Source organism: Anthonomus grandis, chromosome 10 (genome assembly GCF_022605725.1).
Source record: "Anthonomus grandis grandis chromosome 10, icAntGran1.3, whole genome shotgun sequence".
Lineage (NCBI taxonomy): Eukaryota > Metazoa > Arthropoda > Insecta > Coleoptera > Curculionidae > Anthonomus > Anthonomus grandis.
Window position 1 is genome coordinate 2430838 of NC_065555.1, and position 21191 is coordinate 2452028.

At 38.1% G+C, this 21191-nt stretch overlaps 1 protein-coding gene across 1 annotated transcript in view; it reads right to left on the reverse strand.

Moving 5' to 3' along the window:
• Window positions 1-21191, reverse strand: part of LOC126741222 (protein dachsous) — a 409897-nt gene that overhangs the window by 13766 nt on the left and 374940 nt on the right. The window contains exons 5-10 of the mRNA XM_050447593.1: window positions 20631-20806; window positions 14672-15082; window positions 14188-14383; window positions 13893-14129; window positions 4148-4378; window positions 2064-4089 (exon numbers count right to left, since the gene is read on the reverse strand). Of these exons, the coding sequence (XP_050303550.1) occupies window positions 2064-4089; window positions 4148-4378; window positions 13893-14129; window positions 14188-14383; window positions 14672-15082; window positions 20631-20806 (3277 nt within the window). The remainder of the gene's footprint in view (window positions 1-2063; window positions 4090-4147; window positions 4379-13892; window positions 14130-14187; window positions 14384-14671; window positions 15083-20630; window positions 20807-21191) is intronic.

The following is a 21191-nucleotide window of genomic DNA, read 5'->3' on the forward strand; positions in this document are numbered from 1 at the left end:
ATTTGAATTTTGCTTCACGTCAGCAAACTCTTACTGCGTCAAGCTTCAAGTTTTTTGTTGATAACTTTTGATCTAATAAAGCTAGAATCATGAAATAAGGCTTGTTTGATTGATATTGATCTGCTCTAAAATATTGGTCATAAGTACTAAAACCCTAAAATAAATACCAACGAAGATATCTTATCTCATAGACTGAATGTCCTCCTTAAACAGACTACGTCTTAAAAATTGCTTATATTTTGTTTGGTAGTCAATCTACAATCATGAACATCGTAACAAAAGTTGAAAACCAAGTGACTACGTCTATAATTGCATTTAAATAATTTTGGTTTAATCAAGTTTAGGAGATATGGCAATTTGAATTTTGCTTCAGGTCAGCAGACCCTTACTGCGTCAACATTTAGGTTTTTGGTTAATAACTCTTGATCTATTGGGGCTAGAATCACGAAATAAAGCTTATTTGATTAAAAATGATATGTTCTAAAATATTGGTAATAAGTATCAAAACCCTAAAACCAACACCAACGAAGATATCTCAACTCTTAGACCAAATGTCCCCTTCAATCAGACAACCACCCGAAAATTCTTGTATTTTCTTTGGCAGTTAATCTACAATCACAAATATCATAAAGGATGAAAACCAAGTGACTACGTCAACCATTGCATTCAAGTAATTTTGGTTTTATCAAGTTTAGGAGATATGGCAATTTGAATTTTGCTTCACGTCAGCAAACTCTTACTGCGTCAAGCTTCAAGTTTTTTGTTGATAACTTTTGATCTAATAAATCTAGAATCATGAAATAAGGCTTGTTTGATTGACAATGATCTGCTCTAAAATATTGGTAATAAGTACTAAAACCCTAAAATCAATACCAACGAAGATATCTTATCTCATAGACTGAATGTCCTCCTTAAACAGACTACGTCTTAAAAATTGCTTATATTTTATTTGGTAGTCAATCTACAATCATGAACATCGTAACAAAAGTTGAAAACCAAGTGACTACGTCTATAATTGCATTTAAATAATTTTGGTTTAATCAAGTTTAGGAGATATGGCAATTTGAATTTTGCTTCAGATCAGCAGACCTTTACTGCGTCAACATTTAGGTTTTTGGTTAATAACTCTTGATCTATTGGGGCTAGAATCATGAAATAAAGCTTATTTGATTAACAATGATCTGTTCTAAAATATTGGTAATAGGAATCAAAACCCTAAAACCAACACCAACGAAGATATCTCAACTCTTAGACCGAATGCCCCCTTCAATCAGACAACCACCCGAAAATTCTTTATATTTTCTTTGGTAGTTAATCTACAATTATCAACATCATAACAACAGTTCAAGACCAAGTGAATACCTACCAGATTCTAATAAAATTATTTTTGTTTTATTGGTAGTTCAAGAGATATGGCAATTTGAATTTTGCTTCACGTCAGCAGACTCTTACTGCGTCAAGCTTCAAGTTTTTTGTTGATAACTTTTGATCTAATAAAGCTAGAATGATAAAGTAAGGCTTGTTTGATAGACAAAGACCGGCTCTAAAATATTGGTAATTAGTATCAAAACGCTAAAGTCAATACCAACGAAGATATCTTATCTCATAGACTGAACGTCCTCTTCAAACAGACCACGACTTGAAAATTGCTTATATTTTATTTGGTAGTCAATCTACAACTATGAACATCATAATAAAAAATGAAGACCAGGTGAATACTATTCCAGGATTATTCCAGGCATTCCTATTGGCTCAGATCCCTGTAATAAGACTCTGAATTTATTTAGAGTTTTTGATCTAAAGTAAGAGACGTAAACTGGCTCATATCATCTTGAATTCCTGGAAGGATACCACTTTTGACGTTTGAAGTAAAGCAGAGAGAGAAGCTCTGAAACATAACCTCGTCTCCTGATGGAGCATCATTACTACCTGAACCTAAATAAATTGCTTATACTCTTGAGACCTCAATGATTCAAGCATGGACTTGAAAGGAGATCAAGGCACTTGCTTTAGTTACTAATAACGATTCACTAATCTGTTCTGGTGCAGATGGATTTACTTACCCTGCCGTAGTAATAATTCCGGTCTTGTTATCGATCCTGAACAGCCACTGGCTCTCGTTAGCCAAAAAATAAACAATCTTAGCATTAAGTCCGAAGTCAGCATCCGAAGCGTGCACTTTCATGATCGACGTGTCAACGGAAATATCTTCCGGCATGGTGGTGGAATATTTGGACAAATCGAACTTTGGATCGTTATCATTCTGATCCTCGACGAATACCGTTACGTTGCAAAATGCCTGCATCGATGGCGTACCGTGGTCCTGAGCAGTCACGGTCAACACGAACTTAACGTTGCTCTCCCTATCCAGAGGTTTGGCGGTGAGCTCTCCAGTTTTCGAATCGATACCGAACTTATTCCTGATATTCCCGCTGGTAATGGAATAACTGATTTGTCCGTTAGGACCGCTGTCTGAATCGTGGGCGATCACCGTATGAAATATCGATGTTTCGCTGTTTTCTGGAATACTCAGGGGGCGACAGGAGGCCGCCTGGAATCTCGGCGCCTGATCGTTTATATCCATGACGGCGATCGTCAGTATGGTTTTATCAAAAGTGGGCACGTCCAGGGCGGAATATTCGGTAACATAAACGGGGATGCTGTAGGTCTCGATGGTTTCACGATCCAACGGTTTCTTGGTGTAAACTTTCCCGGAAGTTGGACTGATCTCGAACGTGTCATCTGCCACCCCGGGCGGGATAAAGAAGGAGATGTTGCCACCAGCATCGGCCATTTCCCTTACGTTAACTTGAGTGACCAAAGTGCCCACTCCAGCGTTCTCCATAACGTTCGCCTTCTGCTCGGGCTCTAACAACTTCTGAAACGTATTCGTAGAATCTTGCATGAGCAGTTTCAACTTTAAGTTGGCCTGCCTGGTTGGTTTCCCGTGATCTGTAGCACTAATATTCAACATGTAACTCTTACGGTTTTCCACCAACGGTTTTGCTAAAGTGAGCACCCCAGTGTCATACCCTAGCGAGAAATACGAGGCGTCATTACTGTTGGATAAAATATATGTGACACGGCCATTATCACCGGAGTCTTCATCGATGGCCAATATGTTGGTGATCTTCATACCGACGCTGGTGCCTTCAGTGATAAACGCTGTGGATGACTGGGGCAGAATGAACTTGGGGGTGTTATCATTGAAGTCGTTTACAATTACTTTCGTTGTGACATAACTGGATAAGCGTTCGGAGACGTTCGAGGCTTGATCATTCGCCTTGATCACTAGCAAGTGCTCCTTGAAACGTTCATAGTCCAACGTGGAGATCAGGGTGAGTGTTCCAGTAAGTGCGTCAATGCTAAAGGTGCCATTAGGGTACTGACTCTCCAAGGAATAACGCACGTCACCGTTCTCATCACTATCCAGATCGGTCGCTACGAAATTATACACGGTGGTACCAAATTCTGTGTTTTCATTCAAAGAAATCACCACGGGATCTTTGGGCCATTTGGGGGCATTATCATTGGCATCACTGATCTGTATCTTAACACTTATGGCACTGCTCTGGGGATTATTCATCGCCCTAACATCTAAAGCTCTGATTTCCAGTTTGTACTCCGCGTGCTCTTCTCTGTTAAGCTCTTGCGCCACCACGATTTTCCCGGTGTTCCTCTCGATTTCAAATGCGCTAGACGAAGTGGTCAGGGTGTAACTTATGTGGCTTCCGGTGCTGTCCGGCACGATATTCTCTTCGTCTTCCAACGATGTCGTAGCTACCGAACCCACCACTTGTCCAATCTTCGCGTCTTCTCTTACGGTAAATGCCAAACTGGAGCTGGTGAACGTGGGTCGGTTATCGTTCAGATCGAGTACCTCCACCCTGAGCATTCTGACGCTTTGTTTGGGTGGGCTGCCCCCATCTGTAGCCACAACCCCTATTCTATAAATGGTTTTCTCTTCATGGTCCAGCACAGCCTTAGTCCTGATCAGTCCTGTTATCGGGTGGATGCTGAACGTATCCAGTCCATCGGAGTCTTTTAACAACGAGTAAGTTATAGAGGAATTGTAGCCCTTGTCGGCATCTGCAAAGAACAACATGTAGAGTCAAGAGACGTTCAACGTACGCATTATATAACTTACCAATAGCTCTTATTCTAACAACTTCGGTGAGTGGATTCTGTTCTTCTCGCACGCTGACTACATCTTCTTGCGGATCTACGATGACTGGTGCGTTATCGTTCACGTCCGTCACGGTGATCTTGACGGAGACTCTGGTGCTTCTGGAGGGGTGACCTTGATCTCTTGCTTCCGCCACCAGGTCATACGTTTCTTTCGATTCTCTGTCCAGGATGTCTTTTGTGGTGATTTCGCCTTAAAGAAAGGAAAGAGATATAATTAGTTATGGTAATCGTAATGAAGAAAGAGCACGAGAGAGAATCGATACCGCAGTTTATGTTGACGATGAGTTTGGAGTGCTTGGTGAGTAGTAAACAAGAAGAATCATTTAAAGACATGGAAGTATATAAAGAGTAATTAGAAGATTATTCCAGGCACTCCAAGTAGCTTAGACCCCTGGAATGAGACTATTAAATTATCTAGAATTGCAGCATACAAAAGAGAGAGTCCTAGATTGACTCAGATTTCTTTGAATTTTCTTGAAGAGCTCTCAAAGTACTTAAAAGATTATTCCAGACTCTTCAAATGGCTCATATCCCTGTAATAAGACTACCAATTTATTTAGAATTACCCAATCTAACAGAGAAGGATGTAGATTGACTCAGATCGCTCTTAATTGCTTGTAAAAGTTCTTAAACTACTGCAACATTATTCCAGGCACTCCAAGTAGCTCAGACTCCTGGAATGGGATTATCAACTTATCTAGAATTGTAAAATGCAAAAGAGAGAGTCACAGATTAACTCGGATTGCCCTCAAATGCCTGGAAGAGCTCTCAAAGTAATTAGAAGGATATTCTAGGCACTCCAAGTGGCTCAGATCTCTGAAATAGTCCTATCAAATTATCTAGAATTGCAACATGCAAAAGATAGAATCCCTAAAGATAGATTACCCTCAATTGCCTGGAAGATCTTCGAGAGTGCTTAGAAGGTAATTCCAAGCACTCACAATAGTTCTGAGCCCTAAAATAAGACCATCAAATTATCGAGTTGTAACATGCAAAACAGACAGTCATAGATTGACTCAGATTATCCCGAAATTTTTTAAATAGCTCTCAGAGTACTCAGAAGAACATTCTAGGCATTCCAAGTCGCTCAAATCCCTGTAATAAGACTATTAATTTATTTAGAATTGTCCGATCTAACAGAGAAGGATGCAGATTGACTCAGATTGCTCTCAATTGCTTTTAAGAGTTCTTAGAGTACTTAAAAGATTATTTCAGGCACTTCAAGTAGCTCAGATCCCTGGAATGAGATTATCAACTTATCTAGAATTGTAAGATGCAAAAGAGAGCATCACAGATTAACTCGGATTGCCCTCAAATGTCTGAAAAAGCTCTCAGAATAATTAAAAAATTAAATTCTAGGTCTCTAAGTTGCTCACATCCTTGGAATAGGACCATCAATTCATTTGGAATTGCCCAATCTAACAGAGAAGGATGTAGATTGACTCAGATTGCTCTCAATTGCTTGTAAAAGTTCTTAAAGTACTGCAAACATTATTGCAGGCACTCCAAGTAGCTCAGATCCCTGGAATAAGATTATCAACTTATCTAGAATTGTAAGATGCAAAAGAGAGAGTCACAGATTAACCCGAATTACCCTGAAATGTCTGGAAAAGCTCTCAGAGTAATTAGAAGAATATTCTAGGCTCCCAAGTGGCTTAGGCTCCTGGAATAAGACTATCAAATTATCTTGAATTACAAGATGCAAAAAAAGTCATAGATCAACCCAGATTACCCTGCACTTTTTAAAGAGCTCTCATATTACTTGGAAGAACATTCTAGACACTCCAAGTCACTCAGATCCCTGGAATAGGACTACTAATTGATTTAGAATTGTCAGATCTAACAGAGGGGGATATAGATTGACTCAGATCTCTCTCAATTGCTTGTAAAAGTTCTTAGAATACTTCAAAGATTATTCCAGGCACTCCAAGTAGCTCAGACCCTCTGGAATGTGACCCTCAAGGCCTGTCTAGGTGCGTTTCTAGACATTGAAGGGGCCTTCGACAATACCCCTTTCGCATTAATCTGCCAAGCACTCGAGAGCCGCGGCTCAGAACCCTGTTTGGTTAGCTGGATAGAGGTCATGCTCTCGAAACGTCATGTATCTGCCCAGCTCAACAACGAGATTGTCGAAACGTTGGCGGCTAGGGGCTGCCCGGACTATCAATTTATTTATAATTGTCAGATCTAATAGAGAAAGATATAGATTGACTCAGATCGCTCTCAGTTGCTTGTAAGAGTTCTTAAAGTACTTCAAAGATTATTCCAGGCAGTTCAAGTAGCTCAGATCCCTGGAATGAGATTATCAACTTGTCTAGAATTGCAAGATGCAAAAGAGAGAGTCACAGATTAACTGGGATTGCCCTCAAATGGCTGGAGAAGCTCCTAGAGTAATTAAAATAATATTCCAGGCCCTCTAAGTTGCTCAGATCGCTGTAATAAAATTATCAATTTATTTAGAGTTATCCCATCTAATAGAGAAGGATGTAGATTGACTCAGATCGCTTTCAATTGCATGTAAGAGTTCTTAGAGTATTTCAAAAATTATTCCAGGCACTCCAAGTAGCTCAGATTCCTGAAATGGGATTATCAACTTATCTAGAATTGTAATTGTAGATTACGCTCAATTGCCTGGAAGATCGTCGAGAGTGCTTAGAAGGTTATTCTTGGCACTCCAAGTAGCTCAGATCCCTGCAATAAGACTATCAATTTATTTAGAATTGTCAGATCTAAGAGAGAAGGATATAAATTGACTCAGAATGCTTGTAAGAGTTCTTAAAGTACTTCAAAGATTATTTCAGGCACTTCAAGTAGCTCAAAACTCTGGAATAAGATTACCAACTTATCTAGAATTGTAAGATGCAAAAGAGAGCGTCACAGATTTACCCGGATTGCTTTCAAATGCCTGGAAGAGCTCTCAGAGTAATTAGAAGAATATTCTAGGCTCTCCAAGTGGCTCAGACCTCTGAAATAAGACTATCAAATTGTCTAGAATTGCAACAAGACCTCTCAGATTACCTAGAAGGTTATTCTTGGCACTCCAAGTACCTCAGATCCTTCTAATAGAACTATCAATTTATGTAATAGAACTATCAAGTTGTGGAAAAGCCCTCAGCCTAATTAGAAGGACATTCTAGGCACTCCAAGTCGCTCAAATCCCTGTAATAAAACTATCAATTTATTTAAAATTATCGGATCTAACAGAGAAGGATGTAGATTGGCTTTCAATTGCTTGTAAGAGTTATTAAAGGACTGCAAAGATTATTCTAGGCACTCCAGATGGCTCAGATCCCTAACCAGGAGAGCCCTGGAGGAGTTGTAGAGAAATCGTTAAAGAAGATAAGAGGAAGCAAGAAGAGAAGCAAAGATCATATCGATTTTTTTCTGTGGAGCCGAATGACTACGTCTGACCCTGAAAGACTTCATTCAACGTCTAAAATCTTAAAAACTACTAGAAGCATTTTGATAAAATAAAAACTACAATGCTTGGAAAAGCATGCTCTATAAATATTGTTTAAGATATAAACGAATTAAAAAAAAAACATTGAGAATGAAATACATAATTGTAAAGGAAATAAGAAATGCTTTCTAAATAAGTTACACAGATTTACAGAATACTGTCTAGAATAAAAATGCAGGTCGGTATTACAAAAAAAAGAAGTTAATAGCTGTTACCAAGACACCAGAAGTCTAGTAAGTAAGTTTCTTAAATGAATAATTTTTGAAATAACAATTTAAATGAAATTTGGCATTTTTCATAAATCACCCTGTAATTCACGACCTAATAAACATTTTACAACGCTGTAGAAGGATTTAGAATAAGCATCAAAATTGGCAACTTTTTTCTAATTTAACCGCCCCCCTCGTATCTCCTATAGTTCCGGAAATAGTAGTGTTGTAAAAATCCGGATTAATTCAATATCCGGACAGCATTGATTCGGATGAATTGAAAATTCGGTTTTTTCATCCGGATTAATTCATCCGCTCGATGTCTCGCCCGTTCGGCAAATTATGCCATGTTTCGGGCTCGATGCTCGACCGTCCGATAAACGTTTTTTATAGCTGTTTTTCGAATATAAGGTATGCATTATGCAACCCATTAGACATTTCGCTTTTACGGATTCATCATGTAGATGTTAAAACTAAAATAGCTAATTATGTATGTAATAAATCAAGTGTATTTTAAACGATGCAAAATATCACTGCAAAAATGCTTTGTTTACAAAAAAAACTTCTGAAGGTCAGGCGACCCTTAAAAAGTTCGGGCGTTCTCATATTGTCTCTTATGTTTCTAAATGAGTACAATAACGATAGATAAAGCAAGAGGTTTACACAAGGCGACGCGACGATATTGCCGATTGCCGGGTTATTTGTCCGGACGATTTAATTCGGATTCTCTTAGCCGGTGGAACGTGGAACTTCGTGTCACTTCGTGCAAGCTTTTATTTCATTGTCGGTCGAACGGGCGGCGTGTATCCGGACGATTTAGATATCCGGATTGATTCGGAATAATTTGATATTCGGATTGAACGGACGATTAATCCGGACTCTTCGCATCACTAGGAAATAGCAATAGTGACACACATGGCAAATAGGACGCCTGGTATAACTCAGCGCCACAAGTTGCTCGATAAAAATTCCGCGAACTGGAACGAAATCAATGAATTTCAAAGAAATATTTTAATTTCTTCGGTTAAAAAAAATGAGGGAATTCGCGTGTCGAATTAATATAAGGAAGGCATCGTTCGGAAATGTTTACGTAACGCGTTGTCGGGCGTAGGGCGATTATTCGTGGCCGCCATACGGAATGCCGAAAGCATTCCTCGAGTGACCGAAAAATTCCCCCTGCCCCAGACTGCCCAATCATACGCTACGGTTTAATAATCCCCCGAATTAAGTTGAAACATTTTTTGAATGTCAATCCTCTCTTTTTTTATACTCTCTCTGTCTCGCTCAACGAAACCTTTCAGCGTTTTCTTTTACAGGTTTCTTATCGCGTTTTCCAATCATCCAACCAGAGGGAAAAAAACTATAAATTTATATGGAAAAAACTGTAGGTTAATAATTAATTCTTTAAAAGAATTAAAGACTGAGGAAACTTTGAATTGAGCAATAATTATTCCTTTGACTTTTTACGAAAATTTTGCATTTGTTACTGGGCCAGAATGTATCATTTATTTGTGTTTTTGTGGATCATTTAGAGTCCTGAGGATCATCTCATAGAGATCGAAACGTCAACCAAAATCAATCGTCTGAAGTTATCCAACCAAAAAAATAACCAAACCAAGATTAAATATTATTAACAAGTACTTTAGTTAATATAAATGTTTTATATTTTCTAAAAGGTTGGCTTTAATTTATCCTATAAGTTCCATCTCTTGAGCTCTCACCAGTAAAAAATTCTTTGAACATAAGCATCTAAATAGTGTATAATTTAACTGAATTTAATGTCTTTTTCCTTCCTTTTTCCTTCCTTCCCTATTTTTTAAATGGCCTTAGGTACATTCAGAAAAATAAAATCATAAAAGAAAAACATGTTTTTTTGTACTAAAAGACACATTTATCAAATATTTTCAAATAAGCTCTGCTGATGAACATTTATAGGTTCGAAACATGTTGCTAAACGGCGCGTAAATAAATTCAAATATTAAATTTAATTGGAGGGAGGCAAGTAAAAATCCCTGGAAAATCACAAATTATTGACGTCAACTGCCTGGAAAAAAAAATGGAATTTTTGTTTTAAATGCCTGAAAGAGACAAAAAATCATAAAAATCATGTCTTTTATGACTTAAAATAGTCTAAAAAAATTGAATTGTCGCCATAAATATTGACTATTTAATACATTTTTACGTTAAAGAAACGCCTGGTAACAACGAATCTTACGTACTTATGTATTCAAACAATCCTGACCCTTAGCTCACAAATTGGTAAATGTAAATGTTTGCCCCGGCTAATGAACAGCTCTTAAGCTTGTTCCACTAAAAGTCCCTTTTACACCAATTAACCTTCGCGATGTCTATTTAACGAGGGAACATTTGCCGCACGTTGACGTTACTTTAAAAGCTTCTGGTGACGTGAATCCAGCCGTGAATAAGAGACCCTATTTGCAAATAAAGTATAATTAGGATTTGCTATGTTATGTTATGTTATGTATTATAAAAATGCAATATCTCGGCTAATATGTGAGCTACGATCTTGCGGTTAGTCTCGTTGAATTTGGAAAAACAAAACTAAGACAAAACCGTTGGAATTTTCCCGATAGCTCTTATAGAAGCCGAGATATCGAACTTCAAAGTTTGGAATTTTTCATTTTTCAAAAATTGATTTTTTTCGAAATCAAATTAAGTATACCAGCGTCGTATTTGGGTCACCTAGATTACGAAAACACTGGGTTATAACAGGATCCGAGCAGAACTAAGGGAATGAGAGCACTTTGAAAATCCTGAAAAAGTCGTTTTTGACGTCCGTTTTTGAGGCCAAAAATTGGCATCAAAAATGCCATATCTCGGCTATCGTGAAAGCTACGACTTTGCGGATGGTCTCGTTGGATTCAAAACGACGAAACTAAGACAAAACCGTTGGAATTTTCCCGATAGCTCCAATAGAAGCCGAGATATCGACCTTCAAAGTTTGTAATTTTTCATTTTTCGGGTATACCCCCCCGTATCGAATTTTTTCACCAAAAATTGATTTTTTTCGAAATCAAACTAAGTATACCAGCGTCTTATTTGGGTGACCTAGATTACGAAAACACCAGGTTATAACAGGATCCGAGCAGAACTAAGGGAATGAGAGCACTTTGAAAATCCTGAAAAAGTCGTTTTCGACGTCCGTTTTTGAGGCCAAAAATGGGCATCAAAAATGCCATATCTCGGCTATCGTAAAAGCTACGACTTTGCGGATGGTCTCGTTGGATTCAAAACGACGAAACTAAGACAAAACCGTTGGAATTTTCCCGATAGCTCCCATAGATGCCGAGATATCGACCTTCAAAGTTTGGAATTTTTCATTTTTCGGGTATACCCCCCCGTATCGAATTTTTTCACCAAAAAATGATTTTTTTTGAAATCAAACTAAGTATACCAGCGTCTTATTTGGGTCACCTAGATTACGAAAACACCGGGTTATAACAGGATCCGAGCAGAACTAAGGGAATGAGAGCACTTTGAAAATCCTGAAAAAGTCGTTTTCGACGTCCGTTTTTGAGGTCAAAAATGGGCATCAAAAATGCCATATCTCAGCTAGCGTAAAAGCTACGACCTTGCGGATAGTCTCATTGGATTCAGAACGACGAAACTAAGACAAAACCGTTGGAATTTTCCCGATAGCTCCCATAGATGCCGAGATATCGACCTTCAAAGTTTGGAATTTTTCATTTTTCGGGTATACCCCCCCGTATCGAATTTTTTCTCCAAAAATTGATTTTTTTCGAAATCAAACTAAGTATACCAGCGTCTTATTTGGGTCACCTAGATTACGAAAACACCGGGTTATAACAGGATCCCAGCAAAACTAAGGGAATGAGAGCACTTTGAAAATCCTGAAAAAGTCGTTTTCGACGTCCGTTTTTGAGGCCAAAAATGGGCATTAAAAATGCCATATCTCAGCTATTAGAAGAGCTACGACCTTGCGGATAGTCTCATTGGATTCAGAACGACGAAACTAAAACAAAACCGTTGGAATTTTCCCGATAGCTCCCATAGATGCCGAGATATCGACCTTCAAAGTTTGGAATTTTTCATTTTTCGGGTATACCCCCCCGTATCGAATTTTTTCTCCAAAAATTGATTTTTTTCGAAATCAAACTAAGTATACCAGCGTCTTATTTGGGTCACCTAGATTACGAAAACACCGGGTTATAACAGGATCCCAGCAAAACTAAGGGAATGAGAGCACTTTGAAAATCCTGAAAAAGTCGTTTTCGACGTCCGTTTTTGAGGCCAAAAATGGGCATTAAAAATGCCATATCTCAGCTATTAGAAGAGCTACGACCTTGCGGATAGTCTCATTGGATTCAGAACGACGAAACTAAGACAAAACCGTTGGAATTTTCCCGATGGCTCCCATAGATGCCGAGATATTGACCTTCAAAGTTTGGAATTTTTCATTTTTCGGGTATACCCCCCCGTATCGAATTTTCTCACCAAAATTGATTTTTTTCGAAATCAAACTAACTATACCAACGGCTTATTCGCATCCCCTACATCACGAAAACACCGGGTTATAACGGGATTTGAGCAAAACTAAGGGAATGAGAGCACCTCAAAAATTGGGAAAAAGTCATTTTGGACCTCGTTTTTGAGCCCAAAAATGGGCTCTAAAAATGCGATATCTCGGCTAATATGTGAGCTACGATTTTGCGGGTGGTCTTGTTGGATTGGAAATGAGCAAACTAAGACAAAACCGTTGAAATTTTTACGATAGTGGCCATAGAAGCCGAGATATCGACCTCCAAGGTTTGGGATTTTTCAATTTTCGGGTATACCCCTCCGTATCGAATTTTTCACTAAAAATTTATTTTTTTCGAAATCGAACTAACTATACCAACGGCTTATTCGCATCACCTACATCACTAAAACACCGGGTTATAACGGGATTTGAGCAGAACTAAGCGAATGAGAGCACATTGAAAAATCGGAAAAAGTCACTTTTCGACCTCGTTTTTGAGCCCAAAAATGGGCTCTAAAAATGCGATATCTCAGCTAATATTAGAGCTACGATTTTGTGTGTGGCCTCGTTGGATTCGAAATGAAGAAACTAAGACAAAACCGTTGGAATTTTCACGAAAGTGCCCATAGAAGGTGAGATATCGACCTCCAAAATATGGTATTTTTAATTATTCCGGTATACCCCCTCGTATCGATTTTTTTCACTAAAAATTGATTTTTTTCGAAATCGAACTAACTATACCATCGTCTTGCTTTTATCACCCACATCACAAAAACACCGGGTTATAACGGGATTCGAGCACAACTAAGGCATTGAGAGCACCTTAAAAATTCGGAAAAAGTAAGTTCTCGTTAGTAATTATTAACGCAAAATTGCTAATAAAATTGATATATATTGATATTTGAAATTTATTGTTCAAGATAATTTTTTTTTGAACCGCTAACAATTTCGATTGGTATAATTCAAATGTATGATTTTTCTTCTTTCCTTCCACAACTTGTAAGGTTCAAACCCTTACAAGTATAATTTTTCAAATTCAAGATCCAAATTTATTTGAATTAAATTGAAAAATTCCACATTGCAAAACAACTACGAAAATCCGAACTAAAAAAAATGTTTTATAATAAAAAAAAAATTATTTTATTACCGCCTTAAATCCAATAGGAGCCTTTCAGCTATTTTCCACCTAAAAAATGACAAAAATTCCACATTTTTCTCTAGCACCGTCCCATCAAGTAAAACGTCAAATAAAATTAATTTTATTAACGCTTTTACGGCCGGTTTATAAACAGCATGTGTGAATTATTCGCCGGTATCGTATAACGTGTAAATTAGTTAAAGAAGCCAACTTTTACCCGGGTTTGATTGCTTTCATAAAACTTTATGATATTTTGCCATACGAAAATTATTTATTGCCGGGATGAATTTTAATTTGCTCGTTAAACGTTCGTTTCTTTATGATAAAAGGCGTATATAAGCGAGAGAGAGATCGAGCGAGGAAGTGTCCGAATCACATAATGCACCGCAAACTTACCATTGACTGCATTAATGGCAAAACTGCTGTTTCCAGGTATCAAGCTGTATCTTATAGCAGCATTAATGCCGGTATCAGCATCGTTGGCTCTCACTCTTCCCACCAGAGTACCTCTGGCCAAGTTCTCTTCAATCTTAAAGGCGTAATCCTCCGCCGAGAACACTGGATCGTTATCGTTGATATCCAGAATCTCTATTGACACTTGCGCTGTAGCCGTTTGGGGTGGGAGCCCGTTATCTGTGGAGCAAATTTAGCGTTAGCAGTCCTAATGGGCCTAAAGACAGCAGTTTTTTACCTTTGGCTGCCACCACTAGGTTGTACTGGTCCTTTACTTCCCTATCCAGGTTCCCCTTGAGGTATAACCATCCAGAGTTCGGAAAAATCCCAAAAACCTGCTCGTAAGGGTCTCTAGAAGCATTCGAAGCGATCAGGCGATAAGTGATGCGAGCGTTGTTGCCTGTATCAGCGTCTACTGCAGTAAACTGAGTGATCTGTGAAAAAATAAATCACGAGTCTAAGTTATTACATTAAAAAGGCACTAAAATCAGTGGTACAAGGAACCTTTCCAGAGAATTCCGATTACCGAGAAGTCTGAAAAGGTATGACAATGACAAAATTTAAAAATAATTTTTGTGAAAAATGAATGGTGTTCACTGCCAAATAAGACCTGCGCAGTCTAGATCGACTGGCAAAAGAACAAGTGTGAAATGTGAAGAATTTAATCTCTAGTTTCAAGTAAGTCATATCAAATACTAACTCTATGTTCATCCCACTCTTACCTGTGAATTAACGGTGAGCGACTCCAAGACGCTTAAGCTATAGTGGCTCTTCTCGAAGACAGGCGCGTTATCGTTCATGTCCTGCACCTCCACCAAAACGGTCAAATTGGCCGATAAGGGCGGAATGCCCATATCGGTGGCGGTAATAATCAAAGTGTGTCGTTGGACACTTTCGTAGTCCAACTGTCTGGTCAGGGTCAGATGACCTTCTTTGGGGTCGATCTTAAACAGGTCCGCGCCGCTATTGGCCAGTCTGTAGCGCACCAAACCGTTGGATCCGCCGTCTTTGTCTAGCGCATGCGCGGCATATAGGGCCACGCCCGTTTCCGTGTTTTCCGGTATCGAAATCCGAACTGTTGGCGATTCGAACTCGGGGGTGTTGTCGTTTACGTCGTTGATGTCGATGTTCACCTGGAAGAATTGAAGAGTTTTTAGAAGGAACTTTGTGTCTGGAGTTGTTTTCTTCTCCTTCTTCTTGGTCTTATCATCTTAAGTTAAAACATATAGGTTTCTTTATCCTATTGATTAAAATGGTCAGGCTCATTTTGCAGATGTTGTGTAGCTTGGGGACCATTAATGATAATGAAAATCTTTAGGTCATCGGCATGTAAAAGAAGTAGACAATGTTTAAAGCACCATTAATGAAAGAGGAAGTACATTTCCAGCTTGAGGAACACCTGATGGCCTTTTAGAAGTTAATGAGTGATTATGTATTTATTTGGCACCTGTCAGTAAGGTCTTAGCTTAATTCACCGCAAGATAGTGGCACCCACACCGTATTCGTGTAACTTGAGGATGAGAAGGTCGGTGTAAACCTTGTCGAATGCCTTGGAGAAATCAGTGCATATTGAATCAACCAACTGCTCCAAAGCACTCAGCAAAGTGTCGTAGTAAAGGGCTGGTTGACGATCGCTATGAAATTATGCCTATCGTTTGTAGACGGATCAATGAAGTATGGAAAGTAATTTTTTAAAATGATTCTGAACTTTTGCGAGAGGTGAGATGCAGTAGAAAGTCAAAAAGTGGACTTTTACCCCCTTTTTTCACATAAATTCTTATCTCAGAGCCAGGAATCATTGACGATCGCTATGAAATCATGCCTATCGTTTGTAAACGGATTAACGAAGTAAGGAAACTAAGTTTTTAAAATGATTCAGGACGTTTGTGAGAGGTGAGATGCGGTAGAAAGTCAAAAAGTGGACTTTTAACCCCTTTTTTCACATAAATCCTTATCTCAGAGCCAGGAATCATTGACGATCGCTATGAAATTATTCCTGTCGTTTGTAGACGGATCAATGAAGTAAGGAAAGTAACTTTTTAAAATAATTCAGGACGTTTGTGAGAGGTGAGATGCGGTAGAATGTCAAAAAGTGGACTTTTACCCCCTTTTTTCACATAAATCCTTATCTCAGAGCCAGGAATCATTGACAATCGCTATGAAATTATGCCTGTCGTTTGTAAACGGATTAATGAAGTAAGAAAAGTAACTTTTTAAAATGATTCAGGACGTTTGTGAGAGGTGAGATGCGGTAGAAAGTCAAAAAGTGGACATTTACCCCCTTTTTCACATAAACCCTTATATCAGAGCCAGGAATCATTGACGATCGCTAAGAAATTATGCCTGTCGTTTGTAAACGGATTAATAAAGTAAGAAAAGTAACTTTTTAAAATGATTCAGGACGTTTCTAAGAGGTGAGATGAGGTAGAAAGTCAAAAAGTGGACTTTTACCCCCTTTTTTCACATAAATCCTTATCTCAGAGCCAGGAATCATTGACGATCGCTATGAAATTATGCCTGTCGTTTGTAGACGAATAAATGAAGTAAGGAAAGTAACTTTCTAAAATGATTCAGGACGTTTGTGAGAGGTGAGATGCGGTAGAAAGTCAAAAAGTGGACTTTTACCCCCTTTTTTCACATAAATCCTTATCTCAGAGCCAGGAATCATTGACGATCGCTATGAAATTATTCCTGTCGTTTGTAGACGGATCAATGAAGTAAGGAAAGTAACTTTTTAAAATGATTCAGGACGTTTGTGAGAGGTAAGATGCGGTAGAATGTCAAAAAGTGGACTTCTACCCCCTTTTTTCACATAAATCCTTATCTCAGAGCCAGGAATCATTGACGATCGCTATGAAATTATTCCCGTCGTTTGTAGACGGATCAATGAAGTAAGGAAAGTAACTTTTTAAAATAATTCAGGACGTTTGTGAGAGGTGAGATGCGGTAGAATGTCAAAAAGTGGACTTTTACCCCCTTTTTCCACATAAATCCTTATATCAGAGCCAGGAATCATTGACGATCACTATGAAATTATGCCTATCGTTTGTAGACGGATTAATGAAGTAAAGAAAGTAACTTTTTAAAATGATTCAGGACGTTTGTGAGAAGTGAGATGCGGTAGAAAATCAAAAAATGGACTTTTACCCCCTTTTTTCACTTAAATCCTTATATTAGAGCCAGGAATCATTGACGATCGCTATGAAATTATGCCTGTCGTTTGTAGACGGATCAATGAAGTAAGGAAAGTAACTTTTTAAAATGATTCAGGACGTTTGTGAGAGGTGAGATGCGATAGAAAGTCAAAAAGTGGACTTTTACCCCCTTTTTTCACATAAATCCTTATCTCAGAGTCAGGAATGATTGACGATCGCTATAAAATTATGCCTCTCGTTTGTAAACGGATTATTGAAGTATGGAAAGTAACTTTTTAAAATGATTCAGGACGTTTGTGAGAGGTGAGATGCGGTAGAAAGTCAAAAAGTGGACTTTTACCCCCTTTTTTAACATAAATCTTTATCTCAGAGCCAGGAATTATTGACGATCGCTATGAAATTATGCCTGTCGTTTGTAGACGGATTAATGAAGTAAGGAAAGTAACTTTTTAAAATGATTCAGGACGTTTGCGAGAGGTGAGATGCGGTAGAAAGTCAAAAAGTGGACTTTTACCCCCTTTTTTCACATAAATCCTTATCTCAGAGCCAGGAATCATTGACGATCGCTATGAAATTATGGCTGTCGTTTGTAGACGGATTAATGAAGTAAGGAAAGTAACTTTTTAAAATGATTCAGGACGTTTGTGAGAGGTGAGATGCGATAGAAAGTCAAAAAGTGGACTTTTACCCCCTTTTTTCACATAAATCCTTATCTCAGAGCCAGGAATGATTGACGATCGCTATAAAATTATGCCTGTCGTTTGTAAACGGATTATTGAAGTATGGAAAGTAACTTTTTAAAATGATTCAGGACGTTTGTGAGAGGTGAGATGCGGTAGAAAGTCAAAAAGTGGACATTTACCCCCTTTTTCACATAAACCCTTATATCAGAGCCAGGAATCATTGACGATCGCTAAGAAATTATGCCTGTCGTTTGTAAACGGATTAATAAAGTAAGAAAAGTAACTTTTTAAAATGATTCAGGACGTTTCTAAGAGGTGAGATGAGGTAGAAAGTCAAAAAGTGGACTTTTACCCCCTTTTTTCACATAAATCCTTATCTCAGAGCCAGGAATCATTGACGATCGCTATGAAATTATTCCTGTCGTTTGTAGACGGATCAATGAAGTAAGGAAAGTAACTTTTTAAAATGATTCAGGACGTTTCTAAGAGGTGAGATGCGGTAGAAAGTCAAAAAGTGGACTTTTACCCCCTTTTTCCACATAAATCCTTATCTCAGAGCCAGGAATCATTGACGATCGCTATGAAATTATGCCTGTCGTTTGTAGACGGATTAATGAAGTAAGGAAAGTAACTTTTTAAAATGATTCAGGACGTTTGTGAGAGGTGAGATGCGGTAGAAAGTCAAAAAGTGGACATTTACCCCCTTTTTCACATAAACCCTTATATCAGAGCCAGGAATCATTGACGATCGCTAAGAAATTATACCTGTCGTTTGTAAACGGATTAATAAAGTAAGAAAAGTAACTTTTTAAAATGATTCAGGACGTTTCTAAGAGGTGAGATGAGGTAGAAAGTCAAAAAGTGGACTTTTACCCCCTTTTTTCACATAAATCCTTATCTCAGAGCCAGGAATCATTGACGATCGCTATGAAATTATGCCTGTCGTTTGTAGACGAATAAATGAAGTAAGGAAAGTAACTTTCTAAAATGATTCAGGACGTTTGTGAGAGGTGAGATGCGGTAGAAAGTCAAAAAGTGGACTTTTACCCCCTTTTTTCACATAAATCCTTATCTCAGAGCCAGGAATCATTGACGATCGCTATGAAATTATTCCTGTCGTTTGTAGACGGATCAATGAAGTAAGGAAAGTAACTTTTTAAAATAATTCAGGACGTTTGTGAGAGGTGAGATGCGGTAGAATGTCAAAAAGTGGACTTTTACCCCCTTTTTCCACATAAATCCTTATATCAGAGCCAGGAATCATTGACGATCACTATGAAATTATGCCTATCGTTTGTAGACGGATTAATGAAGTAAAGAAAGTAACTTTTTAAAATGATTCAGGACGTTTGTGAGAAGTGAGATGCGGTAGAAAATCAAAAAATGGACTTTTACCCCCTTTTTTCACTTAAATCCTTATATTAGAGCCAGGAATCATTGACGATCGCTATGAAATTATGCCTGTCGTTTGTAGACGGATCAATGAAGTAAGGAAAGTAACTTTTTAAAATGATTCAGGACGTTTGTGAGAGGTGAGATGCGATAGAAAGTCAAAAAGTGGACTTTTACCCCCTTTTTTCACATAAATCCTTATCTCAGAGTCAGGAATGATTGACGATCGCTATAAAATTATGCCTCTCGTTTGTAAACGGATTATTGAAGTATGGAAAGTAACTTTTTAAAATGATTCAGGACGTTTGTGAGAGGTGAGATGCGGTAGAAAGTCAAAAAGTGGACTTTTACCCCCTTTTTTAACATAAATCTTTATCTCAGAGCCAGGAATTATTGACGATCGCTATGAAATTATGCCTGTCGTTTGTAGACGGATTAATGAAGTAAGGAAAGTAACTTTTTAAAATGATTCAGGACGTTTGCGAGAGGTGAGATGCGGTAGAAAGTCAAAAAGTGGACTTTTACCCCCTTTTTTCACATAAATCCTTATCTCAGAGCCAGGAATCATTGACGATCGCTATGAAATTATGGCTGTCGTTTGTAGACGGATTAATGAAGTAAGGAAAGTAACTTTTTAAAATGATTCAGGACGTTTGTGAGAGGTGAGATGCGATAGAAAGTCAAAAAGTGGACTTTTACCCCCTTTTTTCACATAAATCCTTATCTCAGAGCCAGGAATGATTGACGATCGCTATAAAATTATGCCTGTCGTTTGTAAACGGATTATTGAAGTATGGAAAGTAACTTTTTAAAATGATTCAGGAGGTTTGTGAGAGGTGAGATGCGGTAAAAAGTCAAAAAGTGGACTTTTACCCCCTTTTTTCACATAAATCCTTATCTCAGAACCAGGAATCATTGACGATCGCTATGAAATTATGCCTGTCGTTTGTAGACGGATTAATGAAGTAAGGAAAGTAACTTTTTAAAATGATTCAGGACGTTTGCGAGAGGTGAGATGCGGTAGAAAGTCAAAAAGTGGACTTTTACCCCCTTTTTGACATAAATCCTTATCTCAGAGCCAGGAATCATTGACGGTCGCTATGAAATTATGCCTGTCGTTTGTAGACGGATCAATGAAGTAAGGAAAGTAACTTTTTAAAATGATTCAGGACGTTTGTGAGAGGTGAGATGCGGTAGAAAGTCAAAAAGTGGACTTTTAGCCCCTTTTTTACCTAAATCCTCGTCTCATAACCATTTTTTTTTATTTCCTCAAAAATGCGTCACAAAAATGGACATCATTCGTGGAAGTAAAAAATCAAATTTTCCAAACTTCCTTTAATGCAGCTTCCATATAGAACCATTGTAATTTCCCTGTACATTATGCAAAATATAGCATCAACTTTCCCAATCATAAAATAAATATTTTTACAATTTCTTTCAAAAATTCTTACCTGGGTGTGTCCATAAACAGGTGGATTACCACTAGTAGCCTGCACGTTAAGCAACACGGAAGCCCTGGTTTCATGATCCAGGTTTCCAGAGACTTTGATCGCCCCCGTGATCGGGTCTATCCTGAAAAGACCATCCGGATCCCCCGAGTAGATCGAATACCTTACGTTGCTTTTTCCTGCGATAAATTAAAAGAAAAAAAGATGAAAATCAGTTATTTACGACCATTTTTTTACACGGTACGGCGTGTCAAAGAATGCACCCATTCAATAGGCATTACGGGTATAAATTTTTAATAAGTCATCCTAATTGCCGCCACGGTGCATTCCCGTCCGTTTGAAGCCATTAATAGCTAATTAAATACAAGGAAAAATCGGTATTTGTTCAAAGATTTACTACCATAATCCCCGTAGGATAATGGGTGTGCGTGTAACGTACGCCCGGTAAGGTTAATGGCGGATTATGGTGAAATATCATGGGGGGATTTGAACCATCAATAAACAATTTCGTTTTTTTTTTTTGTTGAATTTCGTATCAGTTTTGTGGCCGAACTACCGTAACCG